This window comes from Saimiri boliviensis, chromosome 7 (genome assembly GCF_048565385.1).
Source record: "Saimiri boliviensis isolate mSaiBol1 chromosome 7, mSaiBol1.pri, whole genome shotgun sequence".
In the NCBI taxonomy this organism is placed as follows: Eukaryota; Metazoa; Chordata; class Mammalia; order Primates; family Cebidae; genus Saimiri; species Saimiri boliviensis.
Genome location: NC_133455.1, coordinates 68178923 through 68197022, shown reverse-complemented (window position 1 = coordinate 68197022; position 18100 = coordinate 68178923). Strand labels below are relative to the sequence as shown.

At 50.8% G+C, this 18100-nt stretch overlaps 1 protein-coding gene across 3 annotated transcripts; it reads left to right on the top strand.

The window, feature by feature from the left end:
• The first annotated feature begins 308 nt into the window (after positions 1–308).
• Positions 309–17900, top strand: ITGB7 (integrin subunit beta 7). 3 transcript variants are annotated; one of them, XM_039472144.2, is made up of 16 exons: positions 630–714; positions 7266–7388; positions 8348–8551; positions 10774–10975; positions 11064–11234; positions 11936–12177; positions 12562–12720; positions 13348–13443; positions 13605–13694; positions 14906–15052; positions 15333–15526; positions 15849–16072; positions 16301–16520; positions 16673–16881; positions 17200–17360; positions 17567–17900. In XM_039472144.2, exons 3-16 carry the CDS (start codon positions 8351–8353, stop codon positions 17645–17647), a joined length of 2397 nt encoding a protein of 798 aa, XP_039328078.1. In that variant the 5' UTR covers positions 630–714; positions 7266–7388; positions 8348–8350; the 3' UTR covers positions 17648–17900. The 3 variants fall into 3 exon arrangements, with proteins under 3 accessions (XP_003939272.2, XP_039328078.1, XP_039328079.1); XM_003939223.4 differs by lacking the exon at positions 7266–7388 and having other exon boundaries at positions 309–714; XM_039472145.2 differs by lacking the exon at positions 630–714 and having other exon boundaries at positions 6623–7388.
• Positions 17901–18100: the final 200 nt, after the last annotated feature.

Sequence of the window (18100 nt, the reverse complement as noted above, 5' to 3'; positions counted from 1 at the left end):
TTTTTTTTTTGAGACGGAGTTTCGCTCTTGTTACCCAGGCTGGAGTGCAATGGCGCGATCTCGGCTCACCGCAACCTCCGCCTCCCAGGTTCAGGCAATTCTCCTGCCTCAGCCTCCTAAGGAGCTGGGATTACAGGCACATGCCACCATGCCCAGCTAATTTTTTGTATTTTTAGTAGAGACGGGGTTTCACCATGTTGATCAGGATGGTCTCGATCTCTCAAACTCGTGATCCACCCGCCTTGGCCTCCCAAAGTGCTGGGATTACAGGTGTGAGCCACCGCGCCCGGCCTCCTTTTTTTTTTTTTTTTTTTTTTTTTTTTTTAAATCCTAGACTAGCTACTTACTAGCTATGGGACCTTGGGCTGAATTCTGTATTTCCTGCTTCCAAGCCTCAATCTTTGCATCTGTAAAACTGGGGACTAGGGGAATATTAACTCCTATCTTATGAGGTGGTTGTGAGGGTTAATTATGACGTGTCACATTCAGCACATGACAGGGGCTCAATAAATGAACTCTTTCTTCCAGGTCTCTGTATCGTCCACTCCCTTGGCTCAGCCCCACCCCTATCTGCTCCACCTTCTAGATCAGTTACCCCCACCAACCCCAAATCTTCCCCACCCCGGGGAGTGTCACTTCCTCCTCTGCAGTCTCCCAGATCAGTACACAAAGGCTGCTGCTGTCACCAGAGGAAGGGCTGCTCTGCACGCACCTGTGAGTACCAGGGCACCAGCCCTTCCGCCCAGGCCTACCTGGTCCCAACCTCTTGGGAAGAGGGCTTTGATCTGGATATGGAGGGCCCTGTCCAGACTTGAGAAAGGTTCTGAACTCCTTTCTACATTCCTAAGATCCTCTGAGCTGGCTCCCTCCTCCGGTTTCACAGTCCCCTACCCCCACCTCTCCCAAAGCCCAATCTCTCTTGCACCAGTTTACCAAGAGTGGGGCTGGCACGAGGGAAAGGAGGTGGGGATGTATATGAGTGCTGACATTTGAGTGCCTGCCATGTGCCAAGGATTATACTGAAGTAGGGTTCTCCCAACATTATTCCCAGCTGCCATCCCTGGTGCCTAATGCTCTGTCTTCAGCTCAGACTTCTTCCCAATCAGCATGTCGGCCACAGACTCCACTCTCCTGGGGCACTGTGGCCCAGCAGCTCAGTTCTGTTCCCTCCTTGTGTCTCCTAGTGGGCAGCCCAGTGTTCTGATTAACTTGGAAGGTATGGATGGGCTGAGAAGAGGCTCTGTTTCTCAGCTGCTGAGGGGGGCCACAGGGTGTGTATTGGAGTCAGAATGGAGTCCAGAAAAAATGGCAATAATCACTTGGTCCCAGGAAGGGAAGGGAAGACTGGAGAATATGCCTAAGGAAAGAGAAATGGGATTAGAGCCCATCAGGGCTAGTGGAGAGAGAGCACAACTATTGGAGGGAGGAAAGGAGCAAGCACAGCAGAGGCCTGGCCTGCCTCAGTCCCTGCCCTGCCCTGCCCTGCCTTGCCCTGCCTTGCCCTGCTCTGCCCTGCCCTGTCCCTAGTTCTCTGGGTGACCCTGGCCTCATGGAATTTAGGTTTCCATTTGTAAAAAGAGGGGGATGGAGTAGAAGATTCTGCCATTCCATAGTTAGGAACAGAGGGGAAAAGGAAGTAAAACAGCCTATGAAGAAGTGGAGCAGAGAGATGCAATGGGAGTTTTGAATTGAAAGGAGCCAGAGAGAGACACAGCAGCAGACAGAGAAATAGGTGGCAGAACATGTACCTCCAAGGAGGGAAGAGGAGAGGATAATTGGGAAGAAAGGTAGGAAAGGGCCATCCAGGGAGTCCCAGGACCCCCTTTAAGGGGAGATGAGTGGGCTTGAAGTCTCTGTAAAACCCGTGTGGCAGCAAGGGCTCCGCTTACGAGAGATGAGTCAAAACCCGGCTTTGGGTTGCAGCATCTCCAGCCTCCGTGACCACAGACACGCAAAGCAAGCAGGGTTGAGGTTACACTGAGGCTGAGCTGGGGCCAGCCTTTCCCCAAGGGGTGGAGGCTCCGTTATATATGGCGCCTGAGGTCACAGGTGGTGGGGAGCAGGACCAGGATGTTCAACGACTCAGCACCCCACCCCTTCCCCACACTCTGTGCAGAGTATCTGGACCTGACTCTGGGCTCAGGCTGAAGAAGGTGCAAATGGTTTATGACAAGGAGTTAGTTGGCCTTTCTCATACACTGCTGATGGGAATGTGGACCAGTACAAGCCCTGAGGAGCTTATGTTGGCAATATCCATATATATATATATTTTATTTTTATTTTTATTTTTTATTTATTTTTTATTTTTTTTATTTTTATTTTTTGAGACGGAGTTTCTTGTTACCCAGGCTGGAGTGCGATGGCGCGATCTCGGCTCACCGCAACCTCCGCCTCCTGGGTTCAGGCGATTCTTCTGCCTCAGCCTCCTGAGTAGCTGGAATTACAGGCACGTGCCACCATGCCCAGCTAATTTTTTGTATTTTTTTAGTAGAGACGGGGTTTCACCATGTTGACCAGGATGGTCTCAATCTCTTGACCTCGTGATCCACCCGCCTCGGCCTCCCAAAGTGCTGGGATTACAGGCTTGAGCCACCGCGACCGGCCCTTTTTTTTTTTTCTTAGCATGAGAATATAGATGAAATACACAGCAATGCTACAAGTGATATCTATTTATCTTACACATCTTCTTTCAGGGATTTATCCTACAGATTCAGTTGCACACGTGTGAAATAATAAATACATGACATTTGGCTGGGCATGGTGGCTCATGCCTGTAATCGTGGTACTTTGGGAGGCCAAGGTGGGTGGGTGGCTTGAGCTCAGGAGTTCTAGACCAGCCTGGGCAACATGGGGAAACCCCATTTCTGCAAAATAATACAAAAATAATTAGCCAGGCATGGTAGCACCTGTAATACCAGCTACTACTATCAATTAAGCCTGGGAGGTCAAGGCAGCAGTGAGCCATGATTGCACCGGTACACTATAGCCTGGGTGACAGAGAAAGACCCTATCTTTCAAATGAATAAATAAATAAATATACAACTTTTCTTTTCAGCATCGTTTGTTATAGTGAACTAGAAACAATTTAAGGCCAGGCACAGTGGCTCACGCCTGTAATCACAGCACTTTGGGAGGCTGAGGCAGCTGGATCACCTGAGGTTGGGAGTTCGAGACCAGCCTGACCAACATGGAGAAACCCCATCTCCACTAAAAATACAAAATTATTGGGGTGTGGTGGCGCATGCCTGTAATCCTAGCTACTTGGGAGGCTGAGGCAGGAGAATCATTTGAACCCAGGAGGTGGAGGTTGTGGTGAGCCAAGATTGAGCCATTGCACTCCAGTTTGGGCAACAAGAGTGACATTCCATCTCAAAAAAAAAAAAAAAAAAAAAAAAAAAAACACAAAAAACCAGAGACATTTTTAACTTTCTTAGGTAGAAAGATTTCCAGGAAAAGTAGTTAAAGGAAAAAAAATGAAAAATTGTGTTTTCTACCATTTAAAGAATCATGGCATTTGAGTCTACCATTTAAAAAGCATATGCATGTTAATTTGTATATGCACAAAACAATCTCTAGAAAGTTTGTAAGAAACAAAGATAGGCTGGGCGCAGTGACTCTCACCTGTAATTCCAGCAGTTCTGGAGGCTGAGGTGGGCGGATTACTTGAGGCCAGGAATTCGAGACCAGCCTGGCCAACACGGCAAAACTCTGTCTCTACTAAAAACACAAAAATTTGGCCAGGCGTGGTGGCTCAAGCCTGTAATCCCAGCACTTTGGGAGGCCGAGGCGGGTGGATCACAAGGTCGAGAGATCGAGACCATCCAGGTCAACATGGTGAAACCCCGTCTCTACTAAAAATACAAAACATTAGCTGGGCATGGTGGTGTGTGTCTGTAATTCCAGCTGCTCAGGAGGCTGAGGCAGGAGAATTGCTTGAACCCGGGAGGTGGAGGTTGCGGTGAGCTGAGATCACGCCATTGCACTCCAGCCTGGGTAACAAGAGCGAAACTCCGTCTCAGAAAAAAAAAAAAAAAAAAAAAAAAAAAAAAAATATATATATATATATATATATATATATATATATATATATATATATATAACATTAGCTGGGCATGGTGGCGCGTGCCTGTAATCCCAGCTACTCAGGAGGCTGAGGCAGGAGAATTGTCTGAACCCAGGAGGTGGAGGTTGCGGTGAGCCGAGATCGAGCCATTGCACTCCAGCCTGGGTAACAAGAGCGAAACTCCATCTCAAAAAAAAAAAAAAAAAAAAAACCACACAAAAATTAGCTGGGTGTGGTGGCACACACCCGTAATCTCAGCTACTTGGGGGGCTGAGGCTCAAGACTCACTTGAACCCAGGAGGCGGAGGTTGTAGTGAGCTGAGACTGTGACAGGGCACTCCAGCTGGGGCAGCAGAGTAAGACTCTGCCTCAACAAAGCAAAACAAAATAAAAGAAACAAACAAACAAAGATAGTAATAAATAATATTTATTTAGGGTAGGTGTGAAAACTGGGTATGGCGTATGGGATAGGAGATTTCTCATCATCTTAACTTTTTGAGTTTGATTTTTAAAATGGTAGATACACAAAATGTCTATATTTTATACATTTTTACCACTTTTAAGTGTACAATTCCGTGGCATTAGGTAAATTCACTAATTCCAGAACTCATTTATCAACCCAAAATGAAACTACTCATTAAGCAGCCACTCTCCATTTCCCCTTCCCCCAACCTTGGGTAACCATTAATCTCTGCGGATTTTTTCTAGTTTGGATATGTGGAATCATACAATATGTGATCTTTCATGAATGGTTTTGTTCACTGAGCATTTATCAAGGTTCATCCATGTTGTGGCATGTATGTATCAGTACCTCATTGCTTTTTATGGCCAAATAACTTTCTGCTGTGTGGATAGACCACCTTTCCTTATCCATTCATCAGTTGATGGACATTTGGGTTCTTTCCACCTTTTAGCTATGGTGAATAGTGCTGCTGTAAACATTTCTGTACCAGTTTTGCTTGAACACTTGTTTTCAATTCTTTTGTGTGTATACCTAAGAGTAGAATTGCCAGGTTATAGGGTAATCCCATGCTCAGTTGAGGAACCAAACTATAAAAATGAGAAAAACTGTTTTCCTCAGGGATTGTACTATTTTATATTCCTTACATGGTAATGTGTAAGGATCTCAATGTCTCCATGTTTCCAACAACACTTGTTATTTTTCTTTTTCTTTCTTTTTTTTTTTTTTTGAGACGGAGTTTCGCTCTTGTTACCCAGGCTGGAGTGCAATGGCGCGATCTCGGCTCACCGCAACCTCCGCCTCCTGGGTTCAAGCAATTCTCCAGCCTCAGCCTCCTATGTATCTGGAATTACAGGCACGCGCCACCATGCCCAGCTAATTTTTTGTAATTTTAGCAGAGACGGGGTTTCACCATGTTGACCAGGATGGTTTTGATCTTCTTGACCTCGTGATCCACCTGCCTCGGCCTCCTGAAGTGCTGGGATTACAGGCTTGAGCCACTGCGCCCGGCCTATTTTTCAGTTTTTGATCATAGTCATTCTAGTAGATATGAGGTGGTATCTCATTGTGGTTTTGTTTTCCTTTTTTTTTTTTTTTTTGGAGACAGGGTCTTGCTATGTCCTCCAGGCTGGACTGCAGTGGCCTGATCTTGGCTCACTGTAGCCTCTGCCTCCTGGGTTCAAGCGATTCTCGTGCCTCAGCTTCCCGAGTAGCTGGGACTACAGGCATTCGCCACCATGCCCAGCTACGTTTTGTATTTTTAGTAAAGATAGGGTTTTACCATGTTACCTAGGCTGGTCTCAAACTCCTGACCTCAAGTGATCCACCTGCCTTGGCCTCCCAAAGTGCTGGGATTACAGGTGTGAGCCACAAGCCCAGTCTTTTTTTTTCTTTTTAAGAGACGGCGTTTTACTCTGTTGCCCATGGCAGAGTACAGTGACATGATCATAGCTCACTGCAGCCTCAAACAACTGGGTTCAAGCTGTCTTCCCACCAGCACTGGAATTACAGGCATGAGCCACTGTGACCAGCCAACACTGTCTTTTTTTTTTTTTTTTTTTTTTTGAGACAGTTTCACTCTTGTTGCCCAGGCTGGAGTGCAATGGCTCATTCTTGGCTCACTGCAACCTTCGCCTCCTGGGTTCAAGCGATTCTCCTGTCTCAGCCTCCCAAGTAGCTGGGATTATAGGCATGTGCCACCACGTCTGGCTAATTTTTTTGTATTTTTTATAGAGACGGGGTTTCACCATGTTGGTCAGGATGGTCTCGATCTCTTGACTTTGTGATCCACCCGCCTCAGCCTCTCAAAGTGCTGGGATTACAGGCATGAGCCACTGCACCCGGCCAACATTGTCTTGATTACTGTAGCTCTGCAGTAAGTTTTTTACAAGATTATTTTGGCTATTTGGGGTTCCATGCGATTCCATATAAATTTTAGAAACAGCTTTTCCATTTCTGCAATAAAAAGGGCCAATGGGATTTAACTTTTTGACTTTTGAAGCATGGTAAAAAATTACCTGTTCATTAAAAAAAATTAATATGGCCGGGCGCGGTGGCTCACGCCTGTAATCCCAGCACTTTGGGAGGCCAAGGCGGGAGGATCATGAGGTCAAGAGATCGAGACCATCCTGGTCAACATGGTGAAATCCTGTCTCTACTAAAAATACAAAAAATTAGCTGGGCATGGTGGCCCGTGCCTGTAATCCCAGCCACTCAGGAGGCTGAGGCAGGAGAATTGCCTGAACCCAGGAGGCGGAGGTTGCGGTGAGCCGAGATCGTGCCATTGCACTCCAGCCTGGGTAACAAGAGTGAGACTCCGTCTCAAAAAAAAAAAAAAAAAAAAAAAAAAAAAAAAAAAAAAATTAATATGTTTTTTAAAGTCAGGAATTTGGTTGGCTTTCCTAAAGGCCACTTGAGAAATTACTCTGCCTCCAGATTCTTTCTTCAATCTAGATTATCTTCTTGAAAAGTACAGAAAAGAGACAATTTTTTTTGCCCACACTGGCCTTCCTTCTCCTCTTAATCTGCAGAGAGTTCTTGTGGTCTCATCTTCATTCCTGTTGCTACCATGTCAACCAAGCAGAACTATTCTCCCTTGACTCTGTCACACACTCACCCTCATCTGTTCCAGCCTTCTTTTTCCTAATTCCCACTCACTGACCCGCTTCTCTCATTTAGAATCCAAGATTGTGAAAACCGCAAAGTATGTCAGATTATTTATCCAACTCCCCCACCTTACAGATGTGGAAACTAAAGCCCAGAGAGAAGGTCTGACTTGCCATACAGCCAGTGAGTGACTGCAGCAGGACCAGAATCTGGTCCATTTCCTCTTTGGTTCTACCATCATTACGGCTTGGAATCTTGGTAAATAGACCTGGGTGCAGACTTTAGTGCCTCCAGACCCAGTCCCCAGACCCTTTAGTAGGCCATTTTGCCCACCCTGGCCACATGAAGTCTGCACACAGGAAGAACAGTGTCTCTGAAGCCCCTACCTTTTTTCTTTTCTTTTCTTTTTTTTTTTTTTTTTTTTTTTGAGATGGAGTCTTGCTCTGTCACCAAGGCTAGAGTGGGGTGGTGCAATCTCGGCTCACTCCAACCTCCACCTCCCAGGTTCAAGCGATTCTCTTGCCTCAGCCTCCCGAGTAGCTAGGATTACAGGTGCATGCCACCATGCCCATCTAATTTTTGTATATATATATATATATATATATTTTTAGATGGAGTTTTGCTTTCGTTTTCCCGGCTGGAGTGCAATGGCATGATTTTGGCTCACTGCAACCTCCACCTCCCGGGTTCAAGCGATTCTCCCACTTCAGCCTCTCAAGTAGCTGGGATTATAGGTATCTGCCACCACACCAAGCTATTTTTTGTATTTTTAGTAGAGATGAGCTTTCACTATGTTGGCCAGGCTGGTCTGGAACTTCTGACCTCAGGTGATCCACCCCCTCGGCCTCCCAAAGTGCTGTGATTACAGGTGTGAGCCACCACACCTGGCCCTAATTTTTGTATTCTTGAGACAGGGTTTCGCCATATTGGCGAAGTCGAACTCTTGAGATCAGGTGTTCCACCTGCCTCAGCCTCCTAATGTGCTGGGATTACAGGTGTGAGCCATCACGTCAGGAGGCCCCTGTCTTTGCCTGGTACCTGCCCCTTCCCATCATTTTGAAGAAGCTGCTGAATCCACGGGGGAAGTGAAACTATGAGGGAAGATACAGATTTGGGGTAGAGTTTTGAGAGTGATAACCACAAGCTAAGTTCAGAGGACTGAGAGTTTGCGGGTCCTCCCTGACGGCCCGCATGTCCTCCTTTATTTCCTATTACAGGCCATGGTGGCTTTGCCAGTGGTCGTTGTGTTGCTGCTGGTCCTGAGCAGAGGTGAGAGTGAGTTGGACGCCAAGATTCCATCTACAGGGGAAGCTACAGAATGGCGGAACCCGCACCTGTCCTTGCTGGGGTCCTGCCAGCCAGCCCCCTCCTGCCAGAAGTGCATCCTCTCACACCCCAGCTGTGCATGGTGCAAACAACTGGTAAAGATGGTCCTGTGGCCCTTGAACCATGTGTATGTGTATGGGCGGCTTGGATATATGTGTGTGATTGTGTGGGCACATGTATGATTTTCTAGGTACACGTTACAGTCTCATATGTGACTGAGTTCACATAGGACTCCTGTGTGTGAATATACACGTGTGTGTGCAAGTTTCCTGTGTACGTAAGGTTATATCTGTATCCATGTACTTTTGTATATACGGAGAGAATCTGTGACCATGAATTGGGAGAAAGTATGTGCTTGTGGGAATTCATGCCTGTGTATAGGGAAAGGAAGCTGTTGTGCATGTAAATATGTGAGAAAGGTATTAGCCAGTGTAAGCTGCCATAACAAAATACCATAGGCTGGGTGGTTTAAACAACAAGAATTTATTTCTCTTAATGTTGAAGGCTGGGAAGTCCAAGATCTAATTGCTGGCTGATTTGATTCCCCAGTTAGGGCTCTCCTCTTGGCTTGCAGACTGGCTACCTTCTCGGTATGTCCTCACATAGTGGGGAGGGGGTAGGTGGGTGGGAGTGGGAACAAGAAGGTGCCTCTCTTCTTGTAAGGGCACTAATTCCATCAAGAGGGTTCCACCCTTAGGACCTCATCTAAGCCTAGGTGTCTTGCAAAGGCTCCAGCTTCAAACACCATCACATGGAGGGTTAGGGCTTCAATACAGGATGGGGGTGGGGGTGGGGGTGAGGTGGGGTAGGGGTGCAGAGTTCAGTCCATAGCAGAAAGTGTGTGGTTAGATTTCTAAGTCTGTGTCTGGGGTGGGGGCATTCTGTTCCTGGGTGTGTAGCAACCTAGGACTGGGCAGGTAGAAAGGAGAGGGGTGGAAGCCTACGGGCTTGAGGGGGACTGGAAAGTCTTCAGCTACCTAAATGGCCAAGAAGGATGCTAGGGAGCAGGCATCTCCCTGGCTCCTCAAACACGGCTGTTGTTTGTTTATGCTTTAAAGAGACAGAGCTCATGGAGCAGCAGAGCCGGAGGGGTGCCTGAGCTGGGATGGGGGCAGGTCTACCTCTCTGAGAGGAAGGTGGAGGGTTAGATCAGTGTGGGAGCCCAGATAAGAGATGAGGGCAAACTCACGAGGAGACAGGGCTACAGATGTTTAGAGGACCCAGGAGAAAGGCATACAGTGAATCTGAGAGGACAAGAAGTGTAGATGCTGAGTCTGCACGAGGCAGAGAGGCAGAGGTGCCAGGCTGGAGCTGGGGAGTTGGAGCGCTTGAAATAATCCGGTCTGTGTCTGGCTTCTCCAATCCCCAGACTAGGAGCTGACACCCAGGGCCAGCTGAGAAGCCACTCTAACCATTTCCTTCCCCTGTGGCTTCCCAACCAGTCCCAGACATATTGAGGTGGGGGCACCTCCTTCCCCTTCCAAGGAGCTGTGGGTCTTAGCCTGACCCCCTTCCCATTTTGGTGTGAGCTTGCTGGGGAGGTTGGCCTAGGAGGCAAGGCCCCCCTTTTTTTGTGGTAGTGAAGTCTCTAAGATCTCAACAGGAAGTCTGTGGCTCTATTGGGGAGCAGAAGGGTAGGTGGCTGGGGCAAGGAGAAGTTGAGATAAGGGGAGGGGTAGGGGACTGCTATAGGAAGTGGCTCTGACAAAGAAGAAAGGACCAGAGTTCCACTGGTGGTGGCTCATGCCTGCAGTCCCAGCACTTTGGGAGGCTGAGGCAGGAGGATTGCTTGAGCCCAGGATTTCAAAATCAGGCTGGGCAACAAAGCAATACCCTGTCTTCATAGCAAAAAAAGAAAAGAAAAGAAAAGAAAAAAAAAAAGGTCGAGTGTGGTGGTTCATGCCTGTAATCCTAGCACTTCGGGAGGCTGAGGCCGGCGGATCACTTTAGGTCAAGAGTTCGAGACCAGCCTGGCCAACAAGGAGAAACCTCATCTCTACTAAAAATACAAAAAGTATCTGGGCATGAGGTGGCGCACACCTGTTGTCCCAGCTACTGGGAGGCTGAGGCACAAGAATCACTTGAATCCCGGAGGTGGAGGTTGCAGTGAGTGGAGATCGCAGCGCTGCATTCCATCCTGGGCGACAGAGTGAGACTTTGTCTCAAAAACAAAACAACAACAAAAAAGACCAGAGTTCAAGGGTAGCTGTGTAGGGAAGAGGAGGGGAGGGAATCAGGGGCTTGCAGGGTGGTTCAGGGAGCGGGGCGGAGGGCCTGTGCAGGACGCGGTCCCGACAAGCCTTTTCTTGCTGAGCAGAACTTCACAGCGTCGGGGGAGGCGGAGGAGCGGCGCTGCGCCGGGCGAGAGGAGCTGCTGGCTCGCGGCTGCCCGCCAGAGGAGCTGGAGGAGCCCCGGGGCCGACAGGAGGTGCTGCAGGACCAGCCGCTCAGCCAGGGCACCCGCGGAGAGGGTGCCACCCAGCTGGCGCCGCAGCGGGTCCGGGTCACGCTGCGGCCTGGTGAGTTAGGGCCGGCGGGGCCAGGCCAGAGGTCTAGGCTGGGGTTCCAATGCGCTTTGCTGACCCGCGCCCACCCCCCACCCCCCAGGGGAGCCCCAGCAGCTCCAGGTCCGTTTCCTCCGTGCCGAGGGATACCCGGTGGACCTATACTACCTTATGGATCTGAGCTACTCCATGAAAGACGACCTGGAACGCGTGCGCCAGCTCGGGCACGCTCTGCTGGTCCGGCTGCAGGAGGTCACCCATTCTGTGCGCATTGGTGAGCCGAGCGCTGCCTCCCGCCCTCTTAGCGCTTGCCTGTCAACCACTGCCTTAGCCTCTGCCAACATCCTCAACTCACAAGGGCCCTGGCTTGCCCTCGCAGTTGCTGACAGATCTAGCCAGGCCACAGGTTTGTTCCTGCATCTCTCCCCAAAGACACCCATCTTCTAGGTCAGAGCTGGAGAGGAGTCAAGAGACTGTCCAGTAGGAGTCTTCATTTTACGGGTCTAGCTGAGACCCAGCATCTGGTGAAACCATGTTCAGGCCCTCTCAAGGCCTGGACAGCTGCCCTGGACCTACCAACCTGGAACCTGCTCTGATGCGAGGGTCCCTTGGACAAGGCCTAGATGTCACTGTCCCTGGTTCCACATTCTGGGCTAATTGTCCTCTATGCAGATTTCCCTCCTTTGCCTTATGCTGCTATCACATCCTATGCCTGAGCCGCCTTTGACCTTCGGGAAGCTCCCGTTTGGCCCGGGAGTTGTGTCCTCCTCTTAAGTGTCCTCTGTCCACCACTTTCCTGAGCCGGTGGTCTGACCGCTTTGCTTGCCAGTTACCGGGTCCCTGACTCCTAGGTGCACCCTCTCTCATCACCTCTTCCATGACCGTCTTCCCCACCCCATTTGCCATCAAGCACTCTCATGAGTCCTCTGCTGCCCTGTGACTTCTGGTACAGTTTTCGTTCCTCTCTTCTCCCAGGTTTTGGTTCCTTCGTGGACAAAACAGTGCTGCCCTTTGTGAGCACAGTGCCCTCAAAGCTGCGCCACCCCTGCCCCACCCGGCTGGAGCGCTGCCAGTCACCCTTCAGCTTTCACCATGTGCTGTCCCTGACGGGGGACGCGCAAGCCTTTGAGCGGGAGGTGGGGCGCCAGAGCGTGTCCGGCAATCTGGACTCGCCTGAAGGTGGCTTTGATGCCATTCTGCAGGCTGCACTCTGCCAGGTGAGGAGGTGGGGTGGGGAGCTGAGCCTGGAGTTCTGTTTGGAAATAGGACTGCCCCTATGGTTGTGTAGTGCACAATTCTAGGGGGTGCCATTCATACCACAGTTGCTGTAGTTTGTATACATATTTTAACAATTACTTGGTGGGTTGGAGTAAAATATGTTGAGGAGGAGGCATGATTTTCTAATTCACAAGCAAGCCTCCACTAGCAGCAGCCTTGTTTGTGGGGCTGGGGAGAGCAGGGAGAAGCAAGGTACTGGAGGCAAGGGGGTGGACAAGCTGACTCAAGAGCGAGGCTGGCCACATCCTTGCCTCACAGAGCTGGCTGGGGTGGCTCAAGGGCCATGGCCAGCTGCATAGCCTACCACCCGCACTGTACCCCAGGAGCAGATTGGCTGGAGAAATGTGTCCCGGCTGCTGGTGTTCACTTCAGATGACACATTCCACACAGCTGGGGATGGGAAGTTGGGTGGCATTTTCATGCCCAGTGATGGGCATTGCCACTTGGACAGCAATGGCCTCTACAGTCGCAGCACAGAGTTTGTGAGTCCCCACAATCACCCTGCCTCTCCCCATCTGAGCCACACCTCTTTCCTTCCAGGACTCCTACTTCCAGCCTCAATAGTCCTCACTGGTAACCACCCTGCCATCTACCCCAGCAATTCCTCCTTTCAGCTGCCGAGACAGGACACCTTTGTCACTGCATTCCCTACCGCCTTTCTTTTCTTTTCTTTTTTTTTTTGAGACAGAGTTTCGCTCTTGTTACCCAGGCTGGAGTGCAATGGTGCGATCTCGGCTCACTGCAACCTCCGCCTCTTGGGTTCAAGCAATTCTCCTGCCTCAGCCTCCTGAGTAGCTGGGATGACAGGCACGTGCCACCATGCCCAGCTAATTTTTTTGTATTTTTAGTAGAGATGGGGTTTCACCATGTTGACCAGGATGGTCTCGATCTCTTGACCTCGTGATCCACCCGCCTCGGCCTCCCAAAGTGCTGGGATTACAGGCTTGAGCCACCGCGCCCGGCTCCCTACCGCCTTTCTATTCCTTGGCAAGCCTCCAGGGCTCCTCCAGCTGGTGGAACCTTGGTTTGTGGGTTCCCTGGGCTGAGGGCACCTTGCATGTTGCGGGGGAGACCTGTGGCACTCACCTTGTCCCTGCTTCCTGCCCTAGGACTACCCCTCTGTGGGTCAGGTAGCCCAGGCCCTCTCTGCAGCAAACATCCAGCCCATCTTTGCTGTCACCAGTACCGCACTGCCTGTCTACGAGGTGAGAGCTGTCTATGTGTCAGATCCCCAGCCCCACCTCAGCCTTTCTCAGTTTACCCGAAGATCCATTCTCCGCCCCCTATATGCCCTCCTTCCAGACCCCCAGGAGCCCATTTTCTTAGAGCTGTGACCTACCATTTCCCTTAATTCCCCATAACTCAGGAGCTGAGTAAGCTGATTCCTAAGTCTGCAGTGGGGGAGCTGAGTGAGGACTCCAGCAATGTGGTACAGCTCATTATGGATGCTTATAACGTAAGGGGCCAGGGGAGGGGGAGATGGTGAGGGTGGGCACTGGGGAAAGGTAGAAAGGGGCCCTTGGGTGGGGTGACAGAATTCAGAGGAAATGGTCACTTTTTGGTCTAACATTCCACAGCTCCTACCCATAGTTTGCACATGGCTGTCATTAATTGTTCAGTCATGCAATCTTATATTCATAAATCAAACATCTGACATACAGAGAGCTTGGCGCTCTGCTCTGGGCAAGAAAGGAACGTTACAATCACTGAACTTGTATTTCTTTTTTCTTTTTTTTTTTTTAAATTTATTTATATATTTTTTAAAATTGTAAATAGAGATGGGGTTTCACTATGTTGGCCAGGATGGTCTCGATCTCTTGACCTCGTGATCCGCCCGCCTCAGCCTCCCAAAGTGCTGGGATTACAGGCGTGAGCCACCGTGCCCTGAACTTCTATTTCATGCACCCACCATCCTAGGTGTACATACTGTTTGCTACTTTATTTAACCCCGCCAAGAGTCTTGCTTCATAACTCTTATCATCCCTATTTCACAGATGAGGGAACCCACACAAGGAGGCTAAGTGACTTGTGCAAGGTCACAAAGATAACCAACAGAAGGGCTGGAATTTGTCCCTAGTCAGTCTGTACATAACAATGTGAGATCTGGAGCCTGCTTTCACTAAGTTTATAAACAATTCAGAGCTAAGGATCTGAATAAGAATCATAGAATTTTACAGGTAGAAGGAACCATAAAAAATCTTAGTGTTTAGGTCTTATCTCTGAAACTAGATTGTAAGCTTCTTGAGGTCAAGGACCATCTCTTAAACCCATGGCAAGAAAATCTGAGACAGTATCAAATTTCCTAGGATAAACTGTAATGAATCTGCTCTTTAGACCTGGCATGCACCCAGCTCGTGTCCTGATGTGGGGCTTCACAAACATGATCTCTGCCTGTTTACAGCACCTGGCCAGCCTGTGACCCTCAGAGGCCCTTGCTGCCAGCCGCACTGAAATGCTGTACTAGGGGCCTCTGGATCTTGTATATTCTACACAAGGTTCTCATGGATCCTCCCTCCAGAGATGCCTCTTGACCAGGCAGAATGGAAGGAGCTCCAGGTGGCAGAGGGCAGAGCGCTGGCAGAATTGGGACCACCTGGAGAGGACATAAAGTGGGGGTATGGTCCTTTCCTGCATTCATATGGTTATCCACTCACTCTCCTCCCATAGAGCCTGTCTTCCACCGTGACCCTTGAACACTCTTCACTCCCTCCTGGGGTCCACATTTCTTACGAATCCCAGTGTGAGGGTCCCGAGAAGAGGGAGGGTAAGGCTGAGGATCGAGGACAGTGCAACCATGTTCGAATCAACCAGACGGTGAGAGCCAGCTAGCACAGGCAGGTGTGCAGCGGGAGGTGGGAGTGGGAAATGAAGCAGGCAGGAAAAGATGGGGGCAGGCGTGTGACGGGAGCCCGGGGTGGCCCTCCATCCGTCCTTCACGGAGCGGTCTAAGTAGCCTCCTCAGACATTTTTCTAGGAGATGGGTGTTACTATGACCCCATCCCTTCGTTTACTAAGGGGTGAGGTTTTGGATGACTGGTGGGTTTGGGCTGTGTGTGTGTAACCGTGGCCTGATTCCTGCCTACCCCATTCTCAGGTGAATTTCTGGGTTACTCTCCAAGCCACCCACTGCCTCCCAGAGCCCCATCTCCTGAGGCTCCGGGCCCTTGGCTTCTCAGAGGAGCTGACTGTGGAGTTGCACACGCTGTGTGACTGTAACTGCAGCGACACCCAGCCCCACGCTCCCCACTGCAGTGATGGCCAGGGACACCTACAATGTGGGGTGTGCAGGTGAGGGCCTCCTCTTCCCTTCACCTAGCTGGCTCCCCACAAACGACCAATCCTAGCCCGTATTCCTCTGCTGCTTTCCACCCTCCCTCAGGAGTCTCCTCGACATCCCTTGAGGCTTCCCAGATCTGTCCAGGCCCTCCCCCTGACCGGGGCTCCCTCCGCTCTCTCCCTCCGCTCCGTGTTCCACTGTACTCATCATCCCTTCAGCTGCTTGTCTCTCTTCAACTCTCTTGAGAACTGGAGTTTAGAGGCTCCTGGGAGAGACAAGTCAGGGATGTTCAAACTCTCTGACCCACTTCTCTCCTTTGCCTTCCCCTCCCAGCTGCGCCCCCGGCCGCCTAGGTCGGCTCTGTGAGTGCTCTGAGGCTGAGCTGTCTTCCTCAGATCTGGAATCTGGGTGTCGGGCTCCCAATGGCACAGGGCCCCTGTGCAGTGGAAAGGGTCAGTGCCAATGTGGACGCTGCAGCTGCAGTGGACAGAGCTCTGGGCATCTGTGTGAGTGTGACGATGCCAGCTGTGAGCGACATGAAGGCATCCTCTGTGGAGGTACCTGGAACCCTGGGGAGAAGGGCGGGATCTGAGGGGCCTTCCCAAAGGCACTTAGGTTCTGGGAGTCTCCTGGCATGGAGGGCAAATGTCAGATTCTGGTGTATGAGTTAGAGGGTGTGTTTGGCCTACTTGAAAAAGATTGGATGCGTGGGCTTCTGGTGCCACATGATGGTCAACTGCCATGTGTGGAGTATGCTTGTCACCCTCTGCATGGCTCTACCCCAGGCTTTGGTCGCTGCCAATGTGGAGTATGTCACTGTCATGGCAACCGCACAGGCAGAGCATGCGAATGCAGTGGGGACATGGACAGTTGCATCAGTCCCGAGGGAGGGCTCTGCAGTGGGCATGGACGCTGCAAGTGCAACCGCTGCCAGTGCTCGGATGGCTACTATGGTGCTCTATGCGACCAATGCCCAGGCTGCAAGACACCATGCGAGAGACACAGGTGGGGCCTCAGGTCTTGCATCTTGGGAGCAGGGGCACAGTGGGGCTTGTTGAGCCACTCCAATCTGCCTACTCTCCTTCCTGCTTGTAGCTGGGTAAGGGCCATTGGGTGACAACTGCCCAGCTGGTAACTTACTGGCATCTACTACACAGGGACTGTGCAGAGTGTGGAGCCTTCGGGACTGGCTCCCTGGCCACCAATTGTAGTACAGCTTGTGCCCATACCAATGTGACCCTGGCCTTGGCCCCTTTTTTGGATGATGGCTGGTGCAAGGAGAGGACCCTGGACAACCAGCTGCTCTTCTTCTTGGTGGAGGATGAGGCCACAGGCAGGGTGGTGCTCAGAGTGAGACCCCAAGAAAGTAAGTGGGCATGGATGCCACAGACCCTGGAAGTTTGATAGGCAGGGTCTAAGAACTCTGGGGATGCAGAGTGAAGATAATGGGAAGCAGGCTGGGGGCTGAAACAGTACCGTGAATCCAGGACAAAGGCAGAAGCGACTGGGCAAGTGGACAAAGCTAAGACCCTGGCCAGTGAGGGTACAACCTTGGACCTTGCTGCATTCCCTTTGCTTTCAGTGACAGACAAGGTTGGGAGAGGCTGGACACACTGTGGGCAGCTGTTGATCTGTCCCTATGCTCCAGCTCCCAAATGTCGGGTTTCGGGTTTCTCGTCCACAGAAGGAGCAGACCACACCCGGGCCATTGTGCTGGGCTGTGTAGGAGGCATTGTAGCAGTGGGGCTGGGGCTGGTCCTGGCTTACCGGCTCCTGGTGGAAATCTATGACCGCCGGGAATACAGTCGCTTTGAGAAGGAGCGGCAGCAACTTAACTGGAAGCAGGTGAGACTTCCTGGTTAGGCCCTTTTTTGGTTTCCCCACAAGCCCAGCCCTGATTCCTCCCACTGGGTTCCCCCAGCCCCTGGCACATGTAACCAACCCCTCTGCTGACTTCCATCAGCTCCAGTTGCGGGCTGGCCTCTTAGGTCTAGAAAGGGGACGAGGAATCCTGGGATTTTTTGCTCATAATCTGCAATGTCTTTCCCCAGGACAGTAATCCTCTCTACAAAAGCGCCATCACGACCACCATCAATCCTCGCTTTCAGGAGGCAGACAGTCCCACTCCCTGAGGGAAGGAAGGAAGGACACTCACCCAAGGCTCCTCTCCCTGGAGAACAGTGGGAACTGGGGGTGAGAAGGGTGGGTCTGTAAAACCTTGGCAGGGGACTAATTAACTGGTGAGGAACGGTCACCACCCTACTTCACTTTCAGAGTGACACCCAAGAGGGCTGCTTCCCATGGCTGCAACCTTGCATCTACCTGGGTTACCCCCCCCCCCCCCCAAGTACACAATAAAGTCTTACCTCAGACCACGGCTGTTACTTTGCTTTATCTCATCAAGGCCAAAGCAGACTGTTTATAGCCTGGGCCTTGGGAAAGAACACGTGCATCCTCCTCTTGCCACCCGCGGGCAGGGAGAGGTGCCCAAACGCAAATGTGCAGGAGACTCCTGCGGTGCAACCTGGGACCCAGGAAGCCACATCTGGAGAGGGCCTGTGAATTCTCAAGCGCTGCTGATGCGG